Source organism: Carassius carassius, chromosome 27 (assembly GCF_963082965.1).
Source record: "Carassius carassius chromosome 27, fCarCar2.1, whole genome shotgun sequence".
Classification (NCBI taxonomy): Eukaryota; Metazoa; Chordata; class Actinopteri; order Cypriniformes; family Cyprinidae; genus Carassius; species Carassius carassius.
Window position 1 is genome coordinate 11,955,764 of NC_081781.1, and position 26,327 is coordinate 11,982,090.

A 26,327-nucleotide genomic window follows, 5' to 3' on the forward strand; every position below is an offset into this window, starting at 1 on the left:
AATGTATCACATTAACTCACAAAAAATTCACCAGGACAGGCCGAAAGCAAACAATGAAACATTTCAAAACAAAGCTGCATGGTTTATAAAATGGTCATTTTAATTCAGGTTGATAGCTGTTATGTAGGGCTTGTACATTTTCACAAGGCTTTAGGGGGACAACAGTCAATGATTAGCAAAAACACAAGTGGTCCAAATTACTATTGACATCAATTGACAAATCAAACATCCTCTCAGCATGTGCATAAACCTGCAATGAAAAGTACTAAACCAACTGTGGAACAAGTATGCAGTATTGGTTCCCATTCCAGTGCATATTGAAAAATGGGCATGCATGATATTTTTTCATCTTTTCTTTTCATTTTTATAATCATCACAAGCCATCGCAAGGTAACACATTATAGTGAAAACCATAACCAGGCAGGAGCGTTTCGTGACCTTGATGAAGAAATGATGCAAATTGTCTATAAAAAGTGCATACTTGGCTGAGCAAAGCTAGCTGACTTGGTACATCAGACAACAGCCTTCCTGCTATCAATACTAAAGCACAGGCCCATTTTAAGCCAACACTACGACAGTCAACAAGACATTTATCTCATTCAGGTGTACGTTGATCTCCCTAGAGGGACACATAATGGAAGGTGATAGCAGGACAGGAACTAGCCATGCTTGAGGCAAAACGCTTTGCATTTTGTGACCGAGGCTTCCAATGTTTCAGTTTACCAGAATATACACATTAGTCGCTTTGTCAAAATTAAAAGGACAATTGATTTTATGTGAAGCTAATACTTTTCTACAGCAGACACTGCACAAATAGAAGGCCAAAGGACAAAAACATGACACAGGAGTGGAAATGTTACTTTAACTTAATATATACTTTCATTACAACCACAAGCCAGGTGGTGGGAAACAGAGAAAGTAAAAAAAAAACAAAAAAACAGACTGATTGAAATTCCCACACTCACAGCTCAAATGATCATGGGCTTACATGGCTAGAGTAATCATAAGTGAAGCAATAAGGAATGAAAAAGTGTAAAAAGTTGTCCTTTTCCAGGATTCTTTCTCTTTCATTTGTGGACTGATGTGGGTGTTTAGTTCTCTCCTCCGTCTCCTCCTTCACCCTCATCTGCAGCGTTGTCAGAGGTCCATAACTAATAATGAAAATAAAATAAAACAGGACAAAAAGCTGTGCTTGAATACGGAACACTTATATTTTGAATACTCAGTAAAAATGAATGTAATATAACTTATCAAAAACACATTCCATAGTCTCAGAGATGATTGTTTTTGGTTTTGGAGTCCTTTGTAACTCACTGTGAGGTTGTCTCTAAGCAGCTGCATGATAAGAGTGCTGTCTTTGTACGAGTCTTCATTCAGTGTATCCAGCTCTGCAATGGCTTCATCAAAGGCCTGCAAGCACAAGGCCACAAGAAGTTGAAGTATGTGAAGAACAGCATACCAGAGGCTTGACTTTTGTGAACCACGTGTCTGATGAAATTCAACGCTTGATGAAAAGCTAAAAATCCAGAAGGACAAGTAGGTAAAATTTCCATAGGAATTTCACTGTGTCGAGCTAAAGGTCTAATTTAAGTGAGTATTTTTCACTGCAACCAACACCTAAAAGAATGAAAAATAATTAGCCCCAACCCTATCTGCTTTTGTTTCGAGTAAAATCCCTGCTCAACAGCTTCTTACAGGTAGTCCCTTCTCAAAATAATTACTGGTCAAGCTGAAAGCTGATGCTTTTTTCAAAATCATAGACTTTAATTTAAAAAGAAAATTCTGTCAATTACTCACCCTCATATCTTTCAAATCTCTTTGAAACAAGATATTTTAATGAAACCTGAGAGGTTCCTGTTCCTCTAAAAGTTACAATCACTTCATAAAATTAACAGATTTAATTTAGGCTTTTGTGTTCTGTGCTCTATACAGTGCAGTATTGGAACATTAAAGACAAATTGCTCTGTTTGCTGTGGAGTCATATGTGGATATTTGCAAATATGATTAAAAGAGGAATACGAGACAAAACTACAGAATGTCACATTTTATTATGAGCCGTTTCAACAGATACATGTTTTACCAAATAAAAAAGGACAGCACTTTTAGAGTTCACCCCACTATTTGATGTGAGCATAAATATTGGGACATCTGAACTTCAGGCAGATGTAAAAGATTAAAAGTTATTATTTGTGTGCAATCACAGCAGTGAGTCTGCTACCCTTAGATATCACTAGACTCTTGGTCTTATCATTTGAAATGCTTTTCCTAGCCTTTAAGGCAGCCAATTCCAACTGCCTGTTCCAGAGACAGCCATGCATGCCCATGCCATGACACCGCCTCCATCATGCTTTACAGATGAGGTCATATGCTAGGGAACATTTGCAGTTCCCTTTTTCTCCACACTTTTGCTTTCCCATCACTTAGTCTTCGATAAAAAGGTTAATCATCATCTCGTCTGTCCATAAAAATCTGTTCCAAAACTACAAGCTTTTGCTAACTCTAATCATGCTCAGATACATAATATGTAGCTCTAATTGACTTCCTCTTTTCTGTTAGCATCCTAATTGCTTGCTTTTCTCTCTCTCTCTCTCTCTCTCTCTCTCTCTCTCTCTCTCTCTCTCTCTCTCTCTCAGAGTCAGCTCCCTCGTCTCCATCCTGGTTTGTGTGTGCAATCATCGATTGGAAGACACAGAATACAGAAGCAATAGATATAACCGATACGACACATTCCCTGCTTTTAATATCTGTAGAATTAATGCAGCAGGACACAGCTCATCACTCAGAAAGATCTATGAGGCAACTGTTCTAATACTTCTGCTCACGTCAGATAGTGGGATGAACTCTACAAGCGCTGATATTCTTAGAGTGTAAAACATTTATGTGTTGAAACACCCAAGAATAAAATACAGCAAACAAAGCAATTGATGGTAATTTTTGCATTGACCGGGTGTTAACCACATTTTCTACTGATTGAGAGAGGAAATACTGCAGTTGATTGACAAACTAATTTTAACTGAAGATATTGTTTGTCATTTAGTTTTCTTATATAAAAAAAAAATTATAATACCAGTGATAAGACAGCAGCACTACTCTGAATTCTACTGCTAATAATGCACTAAGGATTAATGAGCTGCTGAATTCATGAATATTAATCACATTGTGTGAGAAAACAAAATGGACGATATTAAGGGAGCGCCAGCCAATGAGATTGGAGTTTGCACATTAGGACGTTCCATTTAGACTGGGAGCGGTTAAATGATTGTAAAGAAACCAAACAATAGAGGATTCTTTTGGCAAAAAAATGACTTGCGACAAGCTGCGAATCAGACCACACCCCTTGATCAGTCAGGGGTGCAAATCAGGCTTAAAATCGGCTTTAAAATCCTCTAGTGTCATTATGAACTGGTATACCGCCCAGCACCAAGACTAACCAAAAAAAAAAACTTATGGGTATGGAATGAAATGATTTTCTTTTTGGGTCGATCCTTATCCCTTTAAGGCATGAGACACACAGTGTCAAAAATGTGTACAGTCGTGGCCAAAAGTTTTTAGAATTACATAAATATTAGTTTTCAAAAAGTTTGCTGCTAAACTGCTTTTAGATCTTTGTTTCAGTTGTTTCTGTGATGTACTGAAATATAATTACGAGCACTTCATATGTTTAAAAGGCTTTTATCGACAATTACATGAGATTTATGCAAAGAGTCAGTATTTGCAGTGTTGGCTAGGGCTGGGACAACGCGTCGAGGTCATCGATGACGTTGACGCAAAAAATACGTTGACGCAAAATGTGCGCATCGATTCGTCGACCTGTTTTTATTTCTCTAAAAAACGTTTGCAAAACGTTTACTTTATGTGCGCTGAATATACGTGATGGCCGGATCAACATTCTGTCCAACGTTATATAACCAATCCAGGGGTTTTTCTGCATTGATCTTTTTTTTTGGTGGCAGTCAAAGCCTTATTTGATCGGTGAGTGACAGTGACAGGGCGCGTACGAGAGAGAGCCCCGGCTGCGCGCGCACTCACAGTCTTCAAACAACACGAGCGCTTCTTGCTCTCTCCCTCCCTTGTGCATATTAATCAAAATCATTAGACACGATAGAAAAAGGACGGAACATCAAAGTTTCACGTGGAGCATGACAGGCTGCTGGCTCCCACTGTTAATTTTTTTTTTTTTTTTTTTGTAAAAGCACTCTCTGTATTAGCTTAAAGCCCTCAAGTTTACATTTACATACTGTATTCTTTCAATTGCTCTAAACAAGTATTTTGGGTGACCTTTTTTATTGAATACTAGACATCAAGTTGTTGTTATTTTCATCTGAAAGAAGAACTTTTTTCAGTAAGCTAGGCCCTATGTGTTCAGTAAGCTTGTTTCAGTAAGCTATGTGTTTTCAAGGTTTTATTGAATGCTATCTCTATATCTCTATATCTCAAGTGTAAAGTAATGCATTCTTAGTCAGTCTTTTATTTTGTAATTTTAAGAGCAATAAACATATTGCAATGTTAAGGAATTGATGCTTTTTTCATTCAGATATGTAAATCAACATGTATAAATTGTTAGTAGTCAATTAATGGGGAGATAATCGAAATCAAATCGGTCTGAAAAATTAATCGTTAGATTAATCGATGCATCGAAAAAATAATCGCTAGATTAATCGTTTAAAAAATAATCGTTTATCCCAGCCCTAGTGTTGGCCCTTCTTTTTCAGGACCTCTGCAATTCGACTGGGCATGCTCTCAATCAACTTCAGAAGATCAATCTGTCCCTGATGTTTTTTTTGGAGAGAAGTGGCTTCTTTGCTGCCCTTCTTGACACCAGGCCATCTTCCAAAAGTCTTGGCCTCACTGTGCGTGCAGATGTGCTCACACCTGCCTGCTGTCATTCCTGAGCAAGCTCTGCACTCTGATCCCACAGCTGAATCCTCTTTAGGAGACGATCCTGGCGCTTGCTGGACTTTCTTGTACGCCCTGAAGCCTTCTTTTCAAGAATTGAACCTCTTTCCTTGAAGTTCTTGATGATCCTATAAATTGTTGATTTAGGTGCAATCTTAGTAGCCACAATATCCTTGCCTGTGAAGCCATTTTTATGCAACACAATGATGGCTGCACGCGTTTCTTTGCAGGTCACCATGGTTAACAATGGAAGAACAATGATTTCAAGCATCACCCTCCTTTTAACATGTCAAGTCTGCCATTCTAACCCAATCAGCCTGACATAATGATCTCCAGCCTTGTGCTCGTCAACATTCTCACCTGAGTTAACAAGATGATTACTGAAATGATCTCAGCAGGTCCTTTAATGACAGCAATGAAATGCAGTGGAAAGGTTTTTCCACTGTGTGAACGGACAGTATACCGTTCACACAGCTTCAATGGAGGGACTGAGAGCTCTCGGACTAAATCTAAAATATCTTAAACTGTGTTCCGAAGATAAACGGAAGTTTTACGGGTTTGAAACAACACCAGGGTAAGTTATTTATTACATAAATTTGCTATCTGGGTGAACTAACCCTTTAATTTTCATGGCAAAGAAGGACTATGCAATTCATCTGATCACTCTTCATAACATTCTGGAGTATATGCAAATTGCTATTATAAAAATTAAGCAGCAACTTTTCCAATTTCCAATATTTATGTAATTCTCAAAACTTTTGGCCACGACTGTACAGCAATTCAACTAATAAGTTAGGTAAATAGCAACAGTGTGTTGTTGTCATCTAAAGACCTACTTGTTTGGCCAGAGCACAGGCCTGCTCAGGAGAGTTGAGGATCTCATAGTAGAAAACAGAGAAGTTGAGAGCCAGTCCGAGACGGATGGGGTGTGTGGGCTGCATTTCCTTCTTACTGATGTCAAAAGCATCTTGGTAGGCGCCTTGAGAGTTGGTTATCGTGTCTGTAGTGTCGCAAAAAAAAAGAAAATATGAAGAATTATATGACACAATATTAGTGATTGGTAAAATATCTTCCAGCAATGAGTCAGTGTTTTTTTGTCTCAAAAACAAAACTCTAGAAATGTGGACCTCTTAATCCTTTTACTGGACTCCAAAGTCCCCTTTGTCCAAGATAATATTCAAAAATATTACATGCTGTTGGCGTGAACTGTACTCATGATGGAGTGGTGGTGCACTCTTGGAGCAAGTATAAACCCCACTCAGAATTAAAAAAAAAAAACCACTCCTCACTCCAGCCAAAATCACATCGCTCCGCTCACATACTATGATTGTGAGTAACTGTTGATGTCATGACATATCTATGTCAGAACCAGTTTCAGCCCGTGGGCCGCCTGTTGCCGACCACTTGTATAACTGTTCCTGTGTCTCAGTGGTAGAGCATTGCGTTAGCAGTGCAAAAGGTTCCGGGTTTAATTCCCAGGGAACACACTCAAAAAAAAAAAAAAAATGTATAGCCTTAATGCATTGTAAGTTGCTTTGGATCAAAGCATATGCTAATTGCATAAATATAAATATAATATACATGAAAATACATAAGCATTGTCCATCACAGAATGCCTTAACACAATATCTAAAAGCATTACAAGCACTCATTTTAAATCTGAGAACGTATACCCGTATGGTTTTTTTCTAAAGGTTGAGATGGTAATGTTCTGCATGCCAGAAGTGTAATAAAGGCCCCAGAAGACTATCTTTCAGAAGGACAAGCAGCTGACTCAAGGAGGGTGCAGAAAACACTCCTGGGCACCTAAAAAGTTGGCACAGAATCCAGACTTATTCATCCTGAATTTGAAGTCCAGAGACCTAATTTGGCCTAAAGCAAAGCACAAGATGTAGCAAAAACGATGTCTCCCAAATAGACCAAATTTAAGTAATTCACATCTGAAATGGAAATATTTGTGCTAAAACATGAGAAACAACATGCACATATAGCTCTTTTATTCATAGCAGAAATAACACTTACCCTTCTTGTCATCTCCTGAGGCGACCTCTGCAAGATATCTGTAGTAGTCTCCCTTCATCTTTAAATAGAAGACTTTGCTCTCAGCATTTGTTGAGTTCTTGATCAAATATTTGCCCAGCAGTCCCTAAGGGTGGAGAAAGAGGGGAAGGGGTAAGGATAGACAGATAAAGAGAGCTTGTTTATCTACCTTATAACTGCTACAACAGAAGCAATTAATTAAGGTGGAAACAGCTTCAGTATTATGGCATTATAAACATGAAATATTAACTTAAAAAGCACAAAGTTTCTCACATTTTATACTAAAAACCCAAATTCTCCTCCACGGCATTTTGAGGCTACTACACGGTCTGATATTCAGCATCTTCCACGGTTTACCACATTCTGGGCGTTGGTGATTCAGTAGGGCTGTTAGACAAACCATGCAAACACAAAAACACACAACTGAAAAGCACAAACGGTGCAGACTTCCTGTGTGACAGCCCAGCCCTTTCAATGCTCAGTCTGTCATTTTAGATCTGCTGTGCCAACTGTGTACATTCACCCAGTGTCAAAGAAAAAAAAATACAAGCAAAAGAGCAAAAATGAAGGAGGAAACTAAAATAAGAAATAAAAGAGGAGAACTGACCAAGACATAAAAAATTACATCAGCGCATTTAATCTAAAAAGGGCAGTCATGATACTCTGGCCCCACATGACCCTGCGATCGCACAGTCTGAGCAGCAGCCACATCACATGTGCTTCCTAATGCCCGATTTAACAGCACATCTGAGCACTGCAACACACACCCCTCATGACAACACAGACAAGGATATGTGTCAGAACATAAAAGCCACTGCCAGCATTGAGGCAATAAAAATGAAACATTACAATGTTTATATTGAGGAAACCAGAACGCTTTCTGGATTTCTTCCGGGCTTTTACAAAGCATAAAGCATGTTAAGAATGTGATCTGAAGAGTAACTGAACACTGATGAAATAAAGGTCACTTTGGGTTAGGGTATTAACGATCTGCAAGTTATACGGGACTTAGGAAACTTGGCAGTAGGGCTGCAACTAACTATTATTTTGATAATCGATTAATCTGTCGATTATTTTTACGATTAATCGATTAATCGGTTTATGTCCTTATATTTTAGTTTTACCCATTTTTTCCCCAAGTAAATGATTAATAAAGGGTCTTTATCATTCAGCATAGATTTTTAAGAGATTTTAACCATTTTGCATTGTCATATCCTCATCAAAAATATACCTGGAGTTTTGTTTTATTATGTGTTAGTAATCCTTTGTCGAACTCTTCTGCAATCAAAACACTGACCCATAGCAAATTTCACAAGGAGATTTCAAATAATGTTTTCACCATGGCAGTCCTTAGAGCTCCTAAAGTAGTTTAACATCCCGAACAAAGCTTATTAAGGAATCTTTCAGAACATATTTTCATGAAGAAGAAGGATAAAACAGAAAACAATTGCAGTACATTGCATTTTATTATTTACTGGGAAACAGCTTTATAGCTTTTGCTGTGAAATTGTAAACAATCCTTCGAAAAAAGTGCCAATGGCATGAAACCTGAATGGAACTCACATTTTAAAGTAAAATCCATCAGAAAAAAAAATTGGACACACAAAAAAACTGCTGTGTGAAAAAGAGCAGTGAATACTTAGAAAAAAAGTGCATTTCAAATATATTTAAACATTTACCTCTCTCATTCAGTCATAATTAGGCTGCAAGACTGAATTATGAACTGGTAAACGACAAACTGATCACAGAACATGTTTGTAAATCTTTAAATGTTAACTGTTAAAGAGCAAAGTTATTAGCTTTTACAACTAAACATTTGCAAACAACATTGTACTGGAGAATCTGCACAAATAAAAGTCTTAGGGGCCGTTCACATAATCGCGCTTAAAAACGCGTGGAAAACGCTAGACGCGCCGCTTTCTCCTTCTTTCCAAAGCGATCGGGCTCTTGCGCCCCTGAGGCGTCTGCCTTTGCTAAGCAACCATGACGTGCTCTCTTCTTGAAAACGCGGAAATTTCAGCAAAGGATAAATGGATTTGTAGCTCTAAAAATCGCACCCACGGTGCGCTTGCGGCTCTCTGAAAAGTTGAGATGTTTTTAACTCGATGCGGTGCAGACGCTTCCATTATGAGCGCGCATACCTACATTGGAAATAACGAACTTGAGCGCGCAAAAGACGCGATACGTGAACGGCCCCTTAAACAGTTCAGTAGTGCAGAGTTTACAGGCTACTCGTCTTTTTTGAATGCTTAAAGTAAAATACTCCCACATCCCGCTGAATGCTGCAGAGACGCTGTTAGGGAAGCACGTGACATAAAACGAAGCCAGCTATTGGCTATTCGCTACTTCTCCTGCTGTACTGGCTGAGTAAAACCTCCGGTGGCTCATTACTGCCACACTTTGGTCCCCGCAGATTTGAAATATGCACGAAATGAGCCGCTTACGGCAAATAAAAGTTATTTAGCAACTAATCGATGACTAAATTAGTTGACAACTATTTTAATAATCGATTTTAATCGATTAAATCGATTAGTTGTTTCAGCTCTACTTGGCGATTAGTTGTTTCAGCTCTACTTCAGCTCTACTCGACCGACTTCAGACCTGAGGCAGGTCTGCACCAACTAAAGTTGAAATGCTAAATATCAGAAAAGCAAGCATGACATTTAACCCAACTTTACAAATGAATAAGTTTCACAGATAATCAGCACCGCTCTAATGTCTATGAAGCCATGGATGACTTTCCTCTGTGCCATCCAATAATCAAGTACCACCTCATGAAAAGGAACTGGAACAGGATTTGATAATGAGAGCAGAACATTTATGCAATGATCACATTTTAGCCCAACTGAGGAAAGAAAAGAGACTGAGTACCCTGCAATGTGTAGTCTGAGAGGTTTTGATATATCTTTATGAGCAATCTCTGGAAGTCTAATGGTAAAACTAGCTTTAAATCTGCACATGAATGTACAAAGTTGAATAACAGCAAACAATGTACATAAATTGAACAAGTAAGTAGTCATTTCCTGAGGTTAAGAGCTTTCAATGTCAAAATGGTGAAAGGTCATGTTTTTGTTATTTTTAGGGCTTGAACCAACAAAATTAAGCCTTTTAGCAACTACCCCATAAAACACACTAAAAGAGAAAACAGTCCCTCTGTTCTCAATATCTTTTTCAAGACAATTTATTTTAGCATTATTTGTATAAGCTTTATTTCAGTAAAGGTCAGCCTTTGACCTTCCTGTCTTCACAGTTCACACACTCTCCTTTCTTTGTCTGACAGGAAACCAGCTCTTTAAATGCCCTCCCTCCCCGTATCAGTAGCTGACATGATGATGTCCATTTCCTGCCACCTTGGGCAACATTATATGTACTAGGGCTGTAGCTATCCAATATTTTAGTAATCGAGTATTCTACCAAAATTTCCATCGATTAATCGAGTAATCGGATAAAATGTGTTTTTGCTTAAAGTGCAATATTAATTATGCAAGAGAAAATAAGACTCCAGGGTCTCTTAAAATAAACAACTAAGTGTCCTTTTTTAGAAAAAAAATATTTTTATTTTTTAAATGCATAGAATGCAATGCATACAACAAAAATAAATATTTAATTATTATCCATTGTTTCTCTGTCTGTACTTGTACCTGTACTGTGAACAATGACAAAGTTGACAGATGAATTAAGTGCATTTAAGTGCCATTTAGTTGTTTTAAATAAAGCATTTTCTGAGATGCACATTAAACACATAAAACATTAATTTAATGTATCTTTTAATTATTGAAAATTAATCAAACGTAACTTTCTGGTAAACAAAGGGGATTAACTATTAAAAATAAAACATGGAAGAAATGTTGTGGGATTAAACCTAACAAAAAAAAAGAATGTTTGATTTTTTTTTAGTAGTAGGCTATGTACATTCTGCTGAACAATAGTCTTTAACCGGACTTTTATTTTGACGGGTTGATGTACCTTTACAGTTATGTGTATGTGATGTGACGCTAGTTTTACTTAAATCAAACGGTCAAAGCTCATGAAGTGACTGTCAGTGCAGTTCTGGAGATGTTGTTCATGTGTTCACGTCTTATTTAGTGAGAGGATAGAAGCTGTAATCACCGGAGCGTCACGCATGCTTCAGTGTGTGTGATTAAAGGAAGACGCGCTTCTGCTCCATTCATTAACACAGAAACGCAGAACATGCAGGATTCATATTTAAATAGACTCTCCCTGCTTAATATTTACATATATTAGTCCATATCGTGATTTGATGTGCAATGACCTATTTTTTATTAATTCATTCAAAATTTGGCAAATTCCGTGCAATTCCGTGTTAAACTGTAAATTCCGTTTTTATGACTGGATTCCGCGATTCCCTCCGCGTTTTCTGCATCGCGGAAATCATAGGGCCCTAGTTGTGGCATGCCAGCTCTATCTTGCAATGGAGACACACCACGACGTTCTCTTTACGTTTGCCCACGACCTAAAAATCAAAACACTGTAAAAGAAATGGACACAGCGACCCCATTGGAACTCAATTGAGACAAGTGAAGCCCATTTTTAGCAATTTTTAGCACTTCCGTTTCTGACGCGCAGACTCAAACTAAGCTTGATGACGTCAGCAACCTGTCTGACAGATGTAAATCTTCTAAGTGGCTGTGCGTGCAAACTGCCATCGTTAATCTTGCAGAGATGGCGAGCTTGAGCGGGGAGTTCTTTGGCGTGAGTGAGCAGGAGTAAGTATTCTGATTAATTATTTTGTATAGTATTTAAAAATGTAACGCTAGTACGCTATATTAAGTTAATTGCCTGCGAGCTTCTCCTCCTGTCTGTACGGTAATTTCTCTACTGTGCGACAGAGAGTCGAGTGGTTATGACGCAATCATTAGCCTTTTTTTACAAAAACTGTTTCTACGGGGCCATAATGTAACATAGAAGGTAATGGAGCCCTTTATACATTGTCGTGTATCTTTAGAAATAAATAATGGACAAATGGAGTCTTTAAACGCCTCAGATGTAAAGTTATTCGCTGTCAAAGTGACGCCAAGATAAATGCAAAGTCAATGGGATGCTAACGCTAGTGAAGTTCTGCTACAAGATGGCAGCTCGCGGCCGACTTCAACTTCCGGTCGATTTCCTTGCCGCCTGCTTGCAGTATGCGACTTCGGGGGCAGCGCTTGTGTCTCCTTCCGCTTGTGGGTGACGTAAACGCGTTGTGTCACATTGAAAAAATCATTGCGAAAGAACCTGATGTGAGATTTAAAAAAAAAATTAAAAGAGGCTTCGAGGCAGAGGAATTTGCCTCGATCATTTTTTGTAATCGAGTTACTCGAGGAATCGTTTCAGCCCTAATATGTACCCTTATGCTTGCACACAGTCACTCCCCGTTCCAGGATGGGCCCCATAATTAAAGATAGCCCTCCATGCAGATGGATTAGCTTGCCACAATCCTGAAACAAACTGCACTATTAAAAAAAAAAAACAACCATCAACCATGAGACAATGCATCACTACGGAATCAGTTTAAACGGCTGGTTTACCCACATGGAAAAAACCTATATAAACATATATGTTTCAATATAGGTTTTGATATAGCTTTTTAATATATGTGACCTATATAAAATTGGCTGTTTTCCTATATTATATGTACATATATGCACGCATATATATGTACACATATGAACATATATATGAACATATATGCACAATTATTTACACATATGTACACATATATATGTCCATACATATACCTATATAGGTACATATATGCACGTATATATGCACCTATATGTTTACCTATAATAGTAAAATTAAAATCTATAGCTGCTAGGCAACATAAATAAAAGTCCAAAATGTAGAAATGTACATTATTTATTTACTCAAGATCAATCAAATAGTACAAAACAAAAAATATAGTACAAGAACAAAAATAAGACAAAAAACCTGCTAGGCAACATAAATAAAAGTCCAAAATATAGAAATGTACATTATGTATTTACAAGAACAATCAAATAGTACAAGAACAAAAATTAGACAAAAAAACTGAACAGAAATTTTTTTTATCTTTATTATTCTTTGAAGGTCTGTCATAACGCGCCTCATCATCATCCTCCTCCTCCTCCTCCTCCCTGCACTATCCAATGACATTTGATAGGGTGTCCGAGATTTTTATTTTTTCCTTTTTTTAACACGGATTAATAAATGTATTGTTCCATGTTCGCTTGTGTACCACACGCAAGGTTTATCAGCAAATCCATGTCTTTTTCTCCGGTTTAAGTGTATCTCTGTGACAGAATTACAGCGCCACATGCTGGTCTGGCATGTATACTACATCGGTTTCGTGTGGACGCGGATATTTCTTGAGACGAGGGAAAAAAAGATCGGGGGTCCATCTCCGTGTGGACGGGGCCGAAGAAGTAACGGGTACTTACGGTTATGGATAGAAATGTAGCGGAGTAAAGAGTACAATATTTGCCTCTCAAATGTACTTGAGTAAAGTCATGAGTACTCCCCAAAAATGATACTCGAGTAAAGTAAAGATCCCTCAAAATTGTACTTAAGTACTGTACTCAAGTAAATGTACTCCGTTACTGTCCGGCTCTGTATATCATGTTAATATATTGCCATATTTAAATTCCATAACATGCCAATTACATGTGATACCAATTTCCCATGTTCGCACATACATAAGTTCTTGCATAATTTTTTTCGTTAATTCTTAGTTTTTGTGCATATGTGCATATAAGCAGCATATATGTGCATATACACTGCATATAGGTTTCATATATGCACATATATCCACATATAGGTTCTTTCCATGTGGGAAAGTAGCTGAGATAACTTGTTCTAATCACAAATATTTTCTATCTTCAAAATGTGACAACCTTAAAAGCTCCTTTAGTAGACCTGTGAGAGAAAGATACAGGTAAGCTGGAGGTCCACCAGAGAGCTCAGCTGATCAGCGAAACCCTTCATGACAGTGAAAGCTGCTGAATTATTAGCTCCTTTCAAACTGACAAACCTTTATAATATGCAGCCCAGCTTGAGTTTAAGTTAAAAAAAAAAAAAAGTTACAGATTGCACTACAAAATAATACTTATCTGCCACTATGATGGACAGGGTTGTACATTTTCCATGTTGCCCTACCTTCATCTGTCAGCAAATTAGTGTAAGGCTCAGCTTAGTCACCAAATGCTCGGATGCAATTTTATTACTTTTTTTGGTTCTGCTCTCACAATATGAAAGACAATAAACACTGAGCTCTTGTGATTTGTTCAACTGATATAATGAACATTAATCCAGGAATTATTTTACTGGAATAACTCTTGAAATATCTCTAATTTCTCTCTCAAAGTCCTTATGTATCTTCTACTCCTATATCTCTAAAGTATCCCAATGCCACTATTTCAGATTTTTTCTTTTATTTGTGTGTTTTTGATTTTACTTTATTTGAAGTTAATTTCAAATAATGTTTTGTTTAGAGTTATCTTTTATCTATCAAAATGACAAAGCATTTAAAAGAATGCTTTGCAACGAGAAAAAAAGAAAAATTATTTCAGAAAAAAAGAATTTTTTTTGTGTTCCTTAAAACCAAAGGTTTGATAAGCGTGCCAAACAGATGACTGGGCTAGCAGGGGAGTGACAGTGGGAATCCAATAGTGAAGACACAGAACCTCCCTGTCACTGCATGTGGGAGGAGAGAGAGAGAAAGATGCTGTACTTCTGCCTGCAATACATATTGATTGTGAGAAGCTGAAGGCTTGGTTGCTGTTCTCTGCACCACTGCTTGGAGAAATCAATCCACTAATAGCTCCACAAGAACCTCTTACAACAAGAGCACTGGGATGAGATGCCAAGCTATACACTAGATCACTGTATGTGGCCGTTTTTCCCAACCAAGTGCCATGACTCTTTATGGCACTCATTTTGAGATAAATACAGTTATTATTGATACAATGAGGTTGTGGGAACACAACCACTGGGTTCAATGTACTGCCAGTGATGACACTGGCACACTGCTAATGGTGACAAATCCCTGCTGGTGCTCACAACCACCTCCTCATCATCCCTAAACCTTAAAGGCTCCATTTGCATATGCATATATAATCCACCATGTGTACTACTGATGCACAGCGGTCAGACAGGACTTTCAGTAAAGAAACAAAATATAAATTAGAAGTATATAATCAGTACTGAGCATGGTCAGTATAAAACAGCACTGAGTATGGCTAGTATATTGGCACTGTAGACTATAGATGGTACCGCAAAAGTACAGAGCAAAGCCAGTACAGATTTTTGCCATCTTAGAGCATGTACAAATTCAGTATTGAGTATCACTGAATATATATAGCCAATAGAGTAACGCGAGTACATATAGCTAGTATAGGCTACCGGAGTACGACTACAGCTAGAAAACAATACACAAATAACTATAATGATTTTAGCATCCACAACAAGAGATTTTAAACTTTGTTTATAAAACGTGCACACTGCAGTTATGTTTCTGCCACTTTAAATGCTTGAGCACTTTAAAGTCTGGTGGATTCTGATTGGTTCTCAAGGTTCAGCTGTATTTAAAAAAATAATAATAAATTCAGTTGTGGCATGGACTTCCCTAGTGTCATAAAATTTAAAGTGAATATCATTACAATTATCATCTTAGCTGTGAACTGGCCAGAGGTGTTCTTGCAAAGCTGAAATAAAAAACAACCCAACATAAATAAATAATTTAGATGAAAAATGCTAACATTTAATAAATGTAAAAAAGAAGTATATTTTAAAACAAATGATAGAATTATAACTGAAATAAAAATAAAGTTATATCGATTTTAACAAAAGCACAAATTATACCTAAATGAAAATGAAAGTGAAAACTTAAAATATAGAATTAAAAAGAAATCAAAATATAAAATATAAAAAACACACTACAACATCATATGAATACAAAAACACTGAAACTGGATTTAAGTGTGTAACAGAGTGTACAAATTTAGTATAGTTAGAATTTAGTCAGCATAGAGTGTATGCAGTATAGTATATACATCCACATCAGCAATTATAGAGGCAGTATTGATTGACCCAGTACAGAAATCTAGTCAATACAGAGTCAGTGTTGGGTATAGTTCGTATACACCCACTACAGTATAGCAAGTGATGCTCCAGTAGAGAATCAGTAGTTAATACATAGTCAGAATAGAGTATATGCTGTAGTATACAGTAGAGCCTTACCAAAACCTCGTTGCAAATATCGCGTAATTCCCCCTCCACCTTCTCCCTGTACTCCTTCACCATCTGAAGCTTCTTGTCGTTGCCCTCGGTTTTCTGTTCAATACTCGAGATAACCCTCCAGGCCGACCTCCGGGCCCCGACCACGTTCTTGTAGGCGACGGAGAGCAGGTTCCTCTCCTCGTTGGTGAGCTCGGCTCCCTGCTCCGTCACCTGCTTCATACACGAGGCCATGTCATCATAGCGCTCCGCCTGCTCCGCCAGCTTGGCTTTCTGAATCAGCTCCGTCTTATCCATGATTCAATAGCTTAAACTCCGGGAAATGGTGAATCCGGCAAAGAGGGGAGGAGAAAAACAGTGTGTAAAGGGGGAATAGAAGAAGCTGGCTACCCGAAGCGGTGAGGGTGAAGCGACCCAGGAGCACCTGAGGAGAAAAAAACCCTCAGATATCAATGAAGCAAGTATGTGAGAAATAAGAGAGTTTTAATTAATTCATATTCTTGTTCAGAGCGGACACAGCAGAGCGTTCAGATTTAAAGAAATATGTTTTTGCATATTTTCCCGAATTTCAGCTTGTCAAAGAAGTGTTATGTTACACAATACGTATTTTAAGATGTGCGTTTAAATCACGTGAATCGGTTTAGAGGCACACATACGTTAATCGCTACTGTCCTATTAACCTTATTTAAAAAAATCACAAAATAAATAGCATGGAGATTTTGAGATCAAATATGAACCCTTAAATTTCTCCTCCTTGAGTTCCTCAGGCTTGTCTAATTTAATACTGTCAATAAACCAGCCAACGGATAACCCGCACGGTTCCTAACGTTAACTGACCACGACGAGTGCCTCGATTCCCTGTCACTTCCAGCAAAGCTCTCCGTGAGTCATGTAACGTTAGATACGTTTTAAATACAGTAAATAAATGGCGAATTATTGCATAGTTTTGAATAAAGCGTAGTTCACCTGATAGCGCGTGCAGTTGATTTGGTTAGCTTCTGACAGCTAACTACTGCACTCCTGGCTTTTACATTTTACGAAGTAACGCGTGGCAGCGAACGCTACGATCAGAAATTATCATACTCATTATATAACTTAAGTAAGGAACCATATAACGTTACAACGGGGAAGAAGAAGTAAGAAAAATGTCCCACCTTGAAGAGCGGTACCAATCAGCTACTCCGCAAAAGCTATATCCGCTTTGGGTTGGAGGGAGAAAAAGATTCGCCTTCACCTCAGCCGAGCCGAACTGAAAGGTAGGCGTGGCTTTTAGAACACAAGTCCAATCATGTCTTGGATGTGCCTCGCTTTCTAACGTCAGTCAAGCTAAATTGACCAATAATCAATAAGATATTTAATCAAAGGCGGGGTTAGAAGAGGACCACTCTGAGACCATGGAGTTTACGCCAATTGCAAGTGAGAGGACGTCATCATTATCACGATGGTTACAGCGCCTCTTGTTTCTTGTGCACTCAGCCGGCGTGGATGGACTGTTCAATACTCGAGATAACCCTCGAGTATTGAATAGACTTTTAAACATGGAAAAATTGATTATGTGCTAAAGTTAGATATAAGTTGTGCAACATATAAATACTTTACATTTTTACAGATCAACTTTCACTGGATCTTCCAACCAGCTCATATTTCACTGAATCACAGGAATATAAAGTGATAGAGGAGCTAATAGGCCAGTTTTAAATCTTACACCACATTACAGTGCTGTCTTTCAAAATCTTCCAGTTTATACTTCCACTTACTCCACTTTATATCCTTCTATCAGGCTTAAAAATGATATGGGGATTTTACAGTGATAGAGTGCAGTACTATGCTGAGCCTCCTTCTCAGCACACATCCAGCCTACTTGACTTATCTAACACTCACATGGAGCCTGAGAGCCGTGGAGAATGTGTGAGAGTCTGCATATGATGAGTGCTGGGCATTTATGTGAAGTTTCTGAACTGCTGCTTCCTCTCTGGCCTCAGGGCTGCAAACGTTTATAAGGAGCGGAAGAGAAAGAGAGGAGAGGGAGAGTGTTCCCTGATTAGAAAAGCCTAAGATAAGAAAGATGTTTCCAGTGAGGTTGGTATATGGGATTACAAGTACCATTTAAAATCATATATGATAATTAATAAGTTTTTTTATATTTATGGGGCAACATAAAAGGAAATAAACAATATTTTTTTAATTAAAAATCCTGTAAATATAAAGGCAACCAGAGGAGCACTGTTCTAATATAGTGTAGATATAAGGGGCAAAAGTGATACAGAATTCTATTTTACTGATTTATTTCTTGATGTACAAAAATTATTATTATTATTATTATTTGGATAACTTTAAAATACTTTAGCAAATGAAGCACCAAAAATGTCTCATTTAGTAAAAGCATATCTTTTCAGACTGGACATTTATTCCTTTGACTAACTTTTCTCTTTTTTGACAGCCACTGAGAAACAATTGATCACGAAATAGTATTATTTATTACCGGCAACAAAACCATAATATATAATTCTTCTATGATTTATCTATATCTTGCATCCCTCCCTGTTGTAGCTTATACTATTCTGCACAATGTTTGAAACTTTGTATTGATAGCACTTGCTCTTGCCTCCTAAGAGGAATCACTTGTTGTAATTCTTATTAGAAGTTGCTTTGGAAAAAAAAAAAAAAATTCTGTAAATGAATAAATGTAATAATATATATTTTTTTCTTTATATATATCTAACTATATCAACGTTTAGACAAAGTGTAGATAAATGCAGTAGGTGTTTAAGTGTCCTCATGAGCTATATAAACCTGTAACATTTAAAAAAGATTAAATATTAGATCAAGTTTTACAAATCAGTATGTTGTTATTGTCAGTCTTTTGGATCAGGAAAATTAGGAAATGCATAGTGAGATACACATCATACTGTATGTAGTGCATTTCATAGTGAGCGCAGAGCAAGATAAACCCTTCTAGTGAAATGCATATTGCATCGCTCACCCCCTCTCTTTTCCCATCTCTCCTCCATCTCCTCTCAGCCCGTCTGCTGTCATGCGCTCGCATTTAAACTGAATCAGTCAGGCTGTCGGCTCACACTTTCTGCACAGGCGAGCACTATTACGTAATGTTTTTTTTTTTTTCCAGTGAATAAAAAGGAAAAATGTCAAGGGCGTTGTCTCATCTCCTGAAAACCTGCCTGGAAACAAAGCTTGCTCAGACCTGTTATCACGGCCACATACAATAGTTTCTAATTACATTTCCTCTCAAACCTTATCATAGTCCAGTGTTCCATTATCCAAAAACAGAAAAACAAGCATGAGAAAGATTGTTCTGGGAGTGACCTGAGCAGAAATAAACTCGGTGGGGTATTTCATAGGTGACTGTCTCAAATGTGCCTGAGCATGACTGTCTTCGGTGAACCGGTGATCCAACACAGATGAATCAGATTCTTTGATGGAATCACATCTCTGAGTCTGAGGTCTATTATCTTGTCATCCCTCTTCTTCTCCACTTTATCAAGACAGCAGCTGAAATCTGCTTGCTCCTGTCCTCGATATTCAACAAGAACAGTCATGTTTAACATTTTGTTTATAATTATTATAATAACATTCCATATAATGGATCCTTCAGCAAATGAAAATTTTTCAATTTGACTTAGCAATTTGATAAACAAATTTTGGAAGTGGCATGTGCTGATGAAAAAAACTTTGGCAATAATTTTCACCGCTGGCACCATCTCAGTTTATTTAATCTCTCACTTTTCTTATATTGGCTGCATCCGAGCAGGCTGAAAACTGAAGAGCAATGGCTCTTTAAACACAATTTAAAGAGTTTCTGATATTATTGAAGAGAATGGCTTAGCCCCATTAAAATTTCTGGGGTCTTCCAAGAGCAGGAGGCAGATGGAAACATTATGTGCCACATCATCTCTGAGGCGCTTCTGTGTATATCGCCCTCATTTCTGGCTCTGTCAATATGCTGCTGGCCGTCAGGGTTCATTTGTCATTTTACAGAAGCTGTTAAAGTATTTAACACTGATGCTAAATATGGCTGCTGTGAATGTTTCTTGAGCAGAATCTCCCATCTGTGCATGTGTGGGGTTCTGTAAATCCCCAGAAAAATATGACCTGTCAAAAAAGTAAGAATGCAGTGCATGCAGTGTTGGGGAAGCTACACACTTAAAATTAAAGGTTCTTTATTGTCATGGTTGGCATCTATGGTCCCATGAAGAACCTTGGTATGTTTTAATGCACAAAAGGTTCTTTAGAGTGGAAAAAAAATGTTAGATGAAATGTTCTACTCACTAAGAAAAATTGGTTCCCTTTCGAGAGTACTCTCGTACTGCGTAAGCTAGCTTACGCTATGGGAAAAGGTCCCCTTTTCTCGAGAATATGAAGCCAAAAATTATCCTTAATTTTTAAATAATGTAAAACGCAGTGCTGCAGCACAGCAGACCCAAGCGAAGCGGCTCGCGCGCTTATTGGCTGTGCTGCGGCAACTGCAGCAACCTATGGTGAGGCGGCGGAGAGTAACGAAACAATGGGGGCGCTTCGCGCCCATTGGACGTCAGAGCGCGCCAAAATAGGCGTGGCTGGAACTATATAAGCCACCGCTTCACCATAGGGATCAGATTTCATCTCCTTCAGCGATCTCACCTGCACTTCGCTGTCTTCTCCGGAGAAGCCTCTACACGCCGTCGAAAAGCCTCTCAGCGGGATAGCACTGCAACGCAGATCTGAGGACGCCGGCTCGTGCTTCATCTCGACGCCGCCTTCAGCACTCGCTTCCTGCTGCGCCATCCGGCGTGACTATATCCTTTTCAAAGCTAGTGTGTTTGCCGCTGCATCACACTTTTTTCCTCCAGAATTCGAGGCGTTGTTTCAAATGCCTCGGGCCTGCGCTTCCTGCCGAGGCCCTCTGCCCAGCGAGGACCGCCACATCATCTGTGTCTCCTGCCTGGGCCGCGAGCATGCTGAGAGCGCACTCTTCAAGGGCGGCTGCCCTGAGTGCGACGACATGGCTATATCGACCCTGCGGGCTCGATTAGCTCAAACCAGCCACGATGCTCCACCCGCTCCGCCTCTTCTCTCTCAAGTGCCGCGTAAGAAACGCCGCGATCAGAGAATGCCTGAGCATACTGCTACACGCGAGCTCACGCCGGAACACTCCCCGCGTGCCTCGCCCGCTCTCTCTCCTTCGCCTGTCCTCTTCGTGGACGAGCAGCGCCAGTCCCTGCTCACCAGCGCCCCCTTCTCCTTCGGAGCACCTGAGGCGGAAGAGGACAGACACGACAGCCTTTCTCTCGCCGCGTCCAGTAGTGAGGAATGGTCGGGCTCCATTGCGGACCCCCCCCCCCCTCTACAGCACCCAGCTGCACCGGACAACGCGCCGATATCGACGCGGAGCTTACTCGCGTGCTTACAAGGGCTGTCAGCGACCTTCAGCTCGACTGGTCTCCTCCAGACGAGCCCGCTAAAAGCAGGCTGGATGAATGGTTCCTGCAGGGGCGCCCTTCGGCCCCTCCGCAAAGAAACGCCCCCTTCTTCCCGGAAGTTCACAATGAACTCACGAAGTCGTGGAAAGCCCCATTCTCCGCACGCTTGAAGACTTCTGTCTCGTCAGCGCTCTCCTCTGTCGACGGCGCCCGAGACCACGGTTACGAGAGCCTCCCCCCTCTCGAGGAGGCTATTGCTGCACACCTCTGCCCGCCCTCAGCCGCTGGATGGCGGTCGAAGCCTGTGCATCCATCCAAGCCGTGCCGCACCACCTCAGCTCTCGCTGGCCGAGCTTACACCTCCGCTGGTCAAGCTGCTTCGGCTCTACACACCATGGCTGTGCTGCAGGTTTTTCAGGCCAGACTTCTCCGTAACCTGGACGAGTCTGCCCCAGATACCTATGACTTTAAAGATCTCCGCAGCGCTACTGATCTAGCCCTGCGTGCGACAAAGACCACAGCACAAGCGATCGGCCGAAGCATGGCAAGCCTCGCTGTTTTAGAGCGACACCTCTGGCTCACGCTCACGGAGATGAAAGACGCCGACAAATCCGCCTTTCTCGACTCTCCTATCTCGCCTTCCGGCCTCTTTGGCCAGTCGGTTAAGGGTTTCGCTGAACGCTTCACTGAGGCTCAGAAAACGTCACAGGCAATGAGACACTTCCTGCCGAAACGCTCTAGCTCTGCTGCGGGACGCCGTAGAAATGCGCCGCCCCCTCAGACCTCGAAGCCATCGCAGCCAGACTTACAGTCTCGCCCAGCGACCAAAACCCAGCACCGCTCTCGCTCTACGAGCCGCAAACCGCCAGAGAGACGGGGACCTCGGCCCAGGATTGTGCTGAACCCCGAGCCTCCGAAGCCCTCCTGACCTTCGGGCTGAAAAGACCGTGGTTAAGTCCCGCTGCGGCCGGACCACCACACAAGAAACCTCACATGCTTCCTCCAATCCCCTCACTAAAGGCGGTTGGAGATGTCTATACTGCAGTAAACGAGCCTGTTACAATGCACGCACGCCTGCACACAAACGCCGTTTTCACGGCGACCTCAATAAAGCACAAAAAGAGCTTTTTCTATGTAGGCAGTGTGCCCACTACACAGTACGCACCCCTACATGTATACACACTCCCCCAAGTGTCACAAAGACTCACTCGGGTCTCCTTTCATGCCCACCTTCCCGCTCGCGCCGGAGGTGCTCTAAATGTAGCGCGCGTGCCCACTTCTCAGTGCGCAACCCTACAGATAAGCGCTGTCACCACAGTGTCACAAGCACAGCATACTCGAGCTACTGGTCCCCTCATAACAGGCGGCCAGTGCCCGAAGCACATTCAACCCATAGCCGCACGAGCCGCTGCATGGCAGGCCATCCCCGGCATATCAAATTGGGTTTTGAATATAATAAAACGAGGTTACTCGCTCCAGTTCGCTCGCAGACCGCCGCGCTTTCGCGCCGTGGTCGAAACGAAAGTGAAAAGCGAAATGACACACGTCCTTCGCGCCGAACTGATAAACCTTCTTGCAAAAGGGGCGATAGAAACTGTCCCCCCTGCGCAGCGCGAGTCAGGCTTTTACGGCCGCTACTTCCTCGTACCAAAAAAGGATGGCGGTCTCAGACCCATCCTAGATCTCAGACGTTTGAACAAAGCGCTTATGACGCGATCGTTCAAAATGTTAACTACCAAACAAATACTCGCGCAAATTCGCCCGAGGGATTGGTTTTTCTCAGTGGATCTGAAAGACGCTTACTTTCACATTCAAATAGCACCCCATCACAGGCCATTCTTGAGATTCGCCTTCGAGGGGCAGACTTATCAGTACATGGTTCTTCCATTCGGCCTCTCCGTAGTGCCCCGTACGTTTACACGGTGCATGGATGCCGCTCTCGCACCCCTGAGAATGCGGGGAGTGCGAGTATTGAACTACCTCGACGACTGGCTAGTTTTAGCCCATTCCGAGGAACTACTGACGACACACAGATCCTGGATCCTCAGCCATTTAGAATGCCTGGGTCTCACGATCAACACTGTCAAGAGCGCTCTGTCTCCCAGCCAGAGGATTTCCTTTTTGGGGATAGACATAGACTCTGTGACATGTACAGCGCGTCTGACGTCACAGCGCGCTCTCACTATTCAGCATTTAGCCGTATCGTTCAAAGCCGGGTCTCTTTACCCGCTCAAACGATTTCAGGAAATGCTAGGTCTGATGGCATCAGCCTCTGCGGTTCTCAAACTGGGCCTGCTGCGCATGCGCCCACTACAGCGCTGGCTGAGAGACCGTGTTCCAGCGTGCGCCTGGATTTCCGGCCGCGCGCGCATCAGGGTGACCCACGGCTGCATCACAGCTCTGGCCCCTTGGAAAATAGCCAACTGGTATCAGTTAGGCGCAAGCACGGGCGCTGTCTCGAAATGGAAAGTAGTCTCGACAGATGCATCCAACCTCGGTTGGGGCGCCCTGTACGAGGGCAGGTCTGCCTCCGGCCTCTGGTCGAGCCCGGAGCGACTGTTACACATAAACTGTCTGGAGATGATAGCGGTCGAACTATCCCTGAAAGCTTTCCTCCCATTTTTAAAGGGCCACCACGTTCTGGTCAGATCAGACAGCATGTCAGTGGTGGCCTACATAAATCGCCAGGGTGGTGTCAGGTCAGAAACCTTGCACACCATGACCGAGCGTCTTCTGACATGGGCACATTACAATCTGCGCTCGCTAAAGGCAGCACATGTACCTGGCATCCTGAACCGGGGCCCGGACATGCTTTCCAGGGCGAATGTTCCCCCTGGGGAGTGGTCTCTTCACCCACAGACGGTTCAGTTGATGTGGAGCATCTTCGGCAGGGCAGAGGTCGACCTCTTCGCCTCAGAAGACAACGCTCATTGCCCAATATATTTTTCAAAGAGCAGGGACGCGCTGGCCCTCGATTGGCCCAGACGCCCGCTTTATGCCTTCCCACCGGTCGCGATGCTACCGCAGGTCATCGATCGGGTCAGGAAGAGCAGATGTGCTATGCTGCTAGTAGCCCCACTCTGGACGACCCAACCTTGGTTCTCCGAGCTGATGCAGCTGTCCAGTACAGCCCCATGGCCAATACCGCTGCGGAAAGATCTCCTCACGCAGCTGAAGGGCGCGCTCTGGCATCCCCACCCCGAACTTTGGGCCCTTCATGTATGGCCCCTCAACGGGTACCCGGGAACCTCCCTGAGGGAGTGTTAAAGACTATTATGGAAGCCAGAGCGCCCTCAACCAGGCGCCTATACGCGCAGAAATGGTCAGTGTTCTCCACCTGGTGCGGGACACGGAACCTAGACCCTCACTTATGTGACGTGACGGAGATACTCTCCTTCCTACAGGAGCGTTTAGATGCGGGCAGATCCCCGTCTACGCTCAAAGTGTATGTGGCAGCCATTGCAGCTTCTCATGCTCCGGTGGCCGGCCTATCACTGGGAAAAAACGAACTGGTCATTCGTTTCCTTAAGGGAGCTCGTCGGATGAACCCTCCCCGACCCCCTTCAATCCCTTCCTGGGACCTGTCTACGGTCCTAGAGGCCTTAAAGGGCCCCCCTTTTGAACCGCTTCAGTCTGTCGATATGAAGCTTCTTTCGTTCAAAACCGCTTTTCTACTGGCTCTGGCCTCAGTCAAGCGAGTGGGGGATTTACATGCGCTATCTGTAATCGCTGACTGTCTCGAGTTTGGGCCTAATGACTCCAGAGTCATTCTCAGACCAAGACACGGCTATGTCCCCAAGGTGCTCTCAACACCGTTCAGAGCGCAGGTCATCTCGCTGTCAGCCCTTTCCTCGCAAAGCGACGAAAGCAACGCGAGCTTCATCTGCCCCGTCAGGGCTCTTAAAACCTATATTGCGCGCTCCGCCTTATTCAGGAGGTCGGACCAGCTCTTCATATGCTTTGGTGGGCGCACCCGAGGTCTCGCCACCACGAAGCAAAGCCTATCGCGATGGATAGTAGACACTATCTCGCTGGCTTACAAATCTAAGGGCCTTCACTGCCCGTTCGGCATCAGAGCCCATTCCACCCGAGGTATGGCCTCGTCATGGGCGTGGTCCTGCGGGATACCACTGGATGATATCTGTGCGGCGGCAGGCTGGGCCTCTCCGTCCACATTTATTAGATTCTATAATCTGCAAGTCCCTGCCCTGCAGGCCAGGGTACTTTCTATATAGACGTGCTAAGCCTTATCACGTCCCCCTTTTTTCGTTCCCTATATAAAGCTCACTAAGGTTGGCTGTTGGGACTGGGATTTCTCCTGCTATAAAGCCCCGAGCTCTCGTCTCGGGCTGTGACAGGTCGAAGTTCCCGAGCACGCACGGCGTTTTACATTGTGTTCCCATAGCGTAAGCTAGCTTACCCAGTACGAGAGTACTCTCGAAAGGGAACGTACTCGGTTACTAACGTAACCTCGGTTCCCTGAGATGAGGGAACAAGTACTGCGTAACCTGCCGTGCTATGTGCTCGGACCGGGTGATCGCTTCAGTCGATTTAAAACCTGATCCCTATGGTGAAGCGGTGGCTTATATAGTTCCAGCCACGCCTATTTTGGCGCGCTCTGACGTCCATTGGTTCGTTACTCTCCGCCGCCTCACCATAGGTTGCTGCAGTTGCCGCAGCACAGCCAATAAGCGCGCGAGCCGCTTCGCTTGGGTCTGCTGTGCTGCAGCACTGCGTTTTACATTATTTAAAAATTAA

General features: G+C 41.8%; 1 protein-coding gene across 2 annotated transcripts; it reads right to left on the reverse strand.

Annotated features, from left to right (window-relative positions):
• Positions 1–79: 79 nt before the first annotated feature.
• On the reverse strand, positions 80–17,413 carry LOC132106738 (14-3-3 protein zeta-like). 2 transcript variants are annotated; one of them, XM_059512702.1, is made up of 6 exons: positions 17,307–17,413; positions 16,156–16,576; positions 6,919–7,042; positions 5,733–5,896; positions 1,315–1,410; positions 80–1,151 (listed from the first exon to the last, which is right to left on the reverse strand). In XM_059512702.1, the coding sequence occupies exons 2-6, from the start codon at positions 16,447–16,449 to the stop codon at positions 1,092–1,094; spliced, it is 738 nt and encodes a 245-aa protein (XP_059368685.1). In that variant the 5' UTR covers positions 16,450–16,576; positions 17,307–17,413; the 3' UTR covers positions 80–1,091. The 2 variants fall into 2 exon arrangements, with proteins under 2 accessions (XP_059368685.1, XP_059368686.1); XM_059512703.1 differs by lacking the exon at positions 17,307–17,413 and adding an exon at positions 17,119–17,260.
• Between the last annotated feature and the right edge of the window lie 8,914 nt (positions 17,414–26,327).

Excerpts from the sequence above, each read along its gene's own strand:
- LOC132106738 (XM_059512702.1), bottom strand. The coding sequence starts at position 16,449 with ATGGATAAGACGGAGCTGATTCAGAAAGCCAAGCTGGCGGAGCAGGCG. Across the intron at positions 7,043-16,155 it reads ATATTTGCAACGAGGTTTTG|GGACTGCTGGGCAAATATTT; the intron begins GTAAGGCTCTAC and ends CTCCACCCTTAG. Across the intron at positions 5,897-6,918 it reads CTCAGGAGATGACAAGAAGG|ACACGATAACCAACTCTCAA; the intron begins GTAAGTGTTATT and ends GCGACACTACAG.